This window comes from Anopheles darlingi, chromosome 2 (assembly GCF_943734745.1).
Source record: "Anopheles darlingi chromosome 2, idAnoDarlMG_H_01, whole genome shotgun sequence".
Classification (NCBI taxonomy): domain Eukaryota; kingdom Metazoa; phylum Arthropoda; class Insecta; order Diptera; family Culicidae; genus Anopheles; species Anopheles darlingi.
The window spans coordinates 27,475,432-27,479,402 of NC_064874.1; the positions used below are offsets into that span (position 1 = coordinate 27,475,432).

Consider the following 3,971-nt stretch of genomic DNA (forward strand, 5'->3'; position numbering starts at 1 on the left):
TTTCATTCCGCTTCCCCCTCTTCACTCTCGTGTCCGTGGAAGTCTAAACGAACACGGTCCGCAATGTACAGTGCGTGAGTATTTTGGATATTGTCATCACATCGTGGGTCATTTACGTGAAGACGTGATATACTTTGAAAGCAGGAGGGCCTCTATGTATGGCAAATTTAGTGAAAATTTTACGCGTCACCTGGCGCCTCCATCGCAGCGTGTGGAGCAGGGCGACCATCGAGACCACCGTTGCGCGACACCCGGGACCGTTTAACGCTTGATGAATCATGCTTTTGTCCACATTTGCTTGACAATGGAGTACAGACGGCAGCGCTAGGTTTGCAACGAACGAGTGTTTTACTCCAGAGAATGTTGCGTTTCCTTTTTTTTGGGGGGGGGGGAACAACCTTCCCTAGTGACCGCGTATCGTCCGTCTATACATTCCGCGCTACATTGCTGGGTCATTTTATTAAAAAGGAAAAATGATTTTCCGTTTTCACTGCGTGATGGAATACGAGAGCTCGAGAGCTGTAATTCCCCAGGGCAGTTACGTTCAATTTATGCTCACTTCAAAATGCCCGTAACCGTCGTAACGCTGCGGAGGTCAGTCGCGTGTGGCTTGCTGTGGCTGGCTTGAAAACAAATTCCAAAGAAGGAAAAAAAAGCGAAAGGGAAGAACCGAGGTGGCTTTGCTGCTGCCATTGAAGGCGAAAGGAACGGCACGCTTCGATCGATACACAAATAAACGCCACAAGGCGCCCAAAGGTGCCTGTGTGAGAGTGAGGCCACACCGACACGACAGGCACGGGCATGTAACAGGCGCGTGAGCCATGTGAGGCCAGCGTGAGCCAAAGAGTGGCAATAGCAAACCACCCTTCCTTCCTTCCTTGCTACCATGCCTGTGAGGCGTGAAATTGTTTCTCGTTCGCTTTAAGAACGGACCCATAACGTTGGCGCACGCCGTGCTCCCTTTGATTCCTAGAAAAGGGACTCTCCAGCGCAATTCTGAGAAATTTGCTTTCTCACTCGCCGAGGAGGGGGGTCTCTCATGTTTTGGGTCACGGGCCATGTGATGGATCTGGGGAGTCTACGGAACAGATGTGTTGGGAGTGGAGAATGAAAAAGGAAAACAAAAAAAAAGCGAAAGACAATCCAAACGAAGACCCTCACGGAAAGGGCGAGTCACGCGGTACGTGCCAAAGTTTTGTAATTGAAACATCGCTACCAGCTATTCAAAAGGACAAATGTAGAATAAGAGAGCGAAAGAGAGAGAGAGAGAGAGAGAGAGAGAGAGAGAGAGAGAGAGAAGGCGACAGAGAGAGCGCGAAGTGATTGGTGTGTGGTGGTGCGGATGAAGCGGATAAGTCTGCCAGTCTCATCATTAGTTAACGAGGGCTGGAGGAGGTGGAGGCTATCCTTCGCCTGGGGTGGTGTGGGTGCTTAGATCATGCTACACCACACGATGATGGTGTCTCATCTTTCGGCCTGGGCTGGCGTCTTCATGTCTATAGCTTCCTCCTTCCTCCGCTAAACCATCAACCATTCCACCATCCAAGGAGGGAGGGGCGGCAAGGCATACTCTGTTCCGTTGCCTTGGTGAGCGTGAATAGTGAGCGTGCAAGATGGTTACTGGGCACCCATCGCATCGCCTGGCCCCCGTGAGTGCTCGAGTGGACTCACGGGTTTTTACGGGTGTAGATTGGCTGATGTTTGATCCTGTTGTCGGTGCTTCGTCGGTGGCCACACGAGAAGCAACATGATGGTGGCGTCGAGGGACTCGAGAGTTCTGTCGTCACCGTTGACGTCACGGTTCGGGATTCAATTTGCTATTTTTTCTGTCCCTGTCTCTGTGTGTGCGCTTGTGTGCAATGAGGCACCATTATTCCGGATGAAAGCAGCAAGAAACGGAGGGAAACAGACACTTCTGTAGCAGTAGCTCCCGTTACTGTAGCGCAAAGGAAGCGTCCGAGCTGTCCTTGAAATGTTGTTCAAAGCTGCTCGTTTAACGTTCACCACCACCGGATGCTCGAGTGTACGGAGTGTACAGCGAACCGCAAGAACCGTTTTGCTGCTCGAAACGAGCTCGGAAACTTCCGGAGTGTAGTCAGGGTAAAACACGGGACGTGGTGATTGAAATGATGCAATGCAAAATGCATTTTTAATGCCAACACGGTTGCCTTTCCGTGGAACCTAGAAACTGGGTCATTGTAAAAACCGGGATGAGACACGAGGCTCGGGAATTTGGGACATTGCTACCGACCGCTCTCACTGCAGCAACCTGCTCCTCTTCAGACGGATGATGCCATTTATATTTTGCATCCAGATCACCAGCACTATGCTGCCGTTTCGGTTCTATTTCTAATCATCAAATCCTCTATAAACAGCCACGCTTCTCTGTTCTATTGTACCCTCCTCTCCAGTAAACTCCTCAGTCTACATCTGGGAAAATGCCAAATGAATTAATCTGTCAGAGGGTTTTTGGACGGATTATTGATTCCTCCACCGGTGGCATCCAAAAGTCTGACGCGAACCCAGTACTATGGCCCCCTCTTTACACTACCATACCATACCAACGCCAGTTGGTTGCAATAACAAACACAAAGAGAGAGAGAGAGAGAAAGGGAGAACGAAAACAACAAACCGTTTTCCAGTAGCGACGAGGTGGTTCACAAACAGTCGCCAGTCGCTCGCTATCGACGACGACGACGGCGTGTCCATGTTCCATCCGGATTCGATCATATTGACGCTCGAACAATTTATGCTCGATTCTCGGTCCGGGCGAGGACCAGGTTTTCAACTCATCGTCGTCATCGTCGTCGTCGCGAGTGGGCAGTGACATCAATGGGACACAGCAGGCAGTCAAGGGGGAGGAGGACAATCGAACCCGCGGCGTGAGCGGGGCCGCGATTGACAAGCGCGATTGATGAATCATTAATCAGCGTGATTTCAGCGTGGACGGATGGACGGAAGCGGAACGCGTCGTTCCGCGATTAACAGGCGCCGTCTCCGCTGGAGTCGCCATGAAATGGTCTATTTGTTCAGCGTTTGTCTGGAATGGCCGTACTGATGCAGCGGGTAAATGTTCCATAACATTTGACCGGGTCATGACGCCCCCGGTCGCGACGGATACGGACGTATTGTTTCCGCCTCGACTGCCATATTTGCAGGTGATGAGAGGGAGGCATCAGGACTTTCATCAAATTTTGTGCAAAATGAATCATTAAGTAGCATAGATGATGGAGTTTTTTTTCTCTCGTTACTTTTGAGAGTATTCTTCGTGATTATTTCCACAATAAGAGATTTGAAATGGATCACAATGCTTAGAACATTTTTGTCATAAAATGTTTGCTATAGATGGTATTGATCTTATTGTTATAAATATTTAACACACTTCGGTTCGACAGAAACCTACAAGCTGCAGACGTTTTAAGTGTCCATACGATGGCTAATCATTGAGCAATATCGCAATCGCTCGATCCAGATGGCAGCTATAGGCAGAGTCATTAGCTCGGCCAGCAAAGCGTAAAATGTATTCCTTTCCCCGCATAAGAAGCAAGCAAGGAAAAGAAGAAAAAAATCAAAGATCATCCCATAGTCATCATATCGAAACCACATCGACGCTTTACTTTCACGACAAATGCCCGCACTTAACGACTCCTCTCCACTCCCGGCACGCCCTCGATCCCCATTTCCGATAGAGATAAATTCCCGATATAACTGTACTTTATTACCCGAATTGAAGGAGGCTGTGCGTAAGAGTCTCCTCCTTATGCTTTTGCCACGCTTTTAACAGCTCGTTTCTAGATGGGAAAAAGCGTCACCCGATAATGATATGGGAGAGAGGCAGGGAGAAAGAGAGAGAGAAAGAGAGATAGGAGGCCCCTGATTTCCTTGATGATTTGGCGAAAGAAAATGCCCGATATCCGTTCATCCGTTCAGCCCGATGAACGCACCGCCGTGCGTTCGGTGCCGCCGGCTGG

At 49.5% G+C, this 3,971-nt stretch overlaps 1 protein-coding gene across 3 annotated transcripts in view; it reads left to right on the forward strand.

Moving 5' to 3' along the window:
- Nucleotides 1-3,971, forward strand: part of LOC125949484 (voltage-dependent calcium channel type A subunit alpha-1-like) — a 21,868-nt gene continuing 17,897 nt past the window's right edge. For all 3 annotated transcript variants that reach the window (XM_049676557.1, XM_049676558.1, XM_049676559.1), the window contains exon 1: nt 1-74. In XM_049676557.1, coding sequence (XP_049532514.1) covers nt 64-74 — 11 coding nt within the window. In that variant the 5' untranslated portion in view covers nt 1-63. The remainder of the gene's footprint in view (nt 75-3,971) is intronic.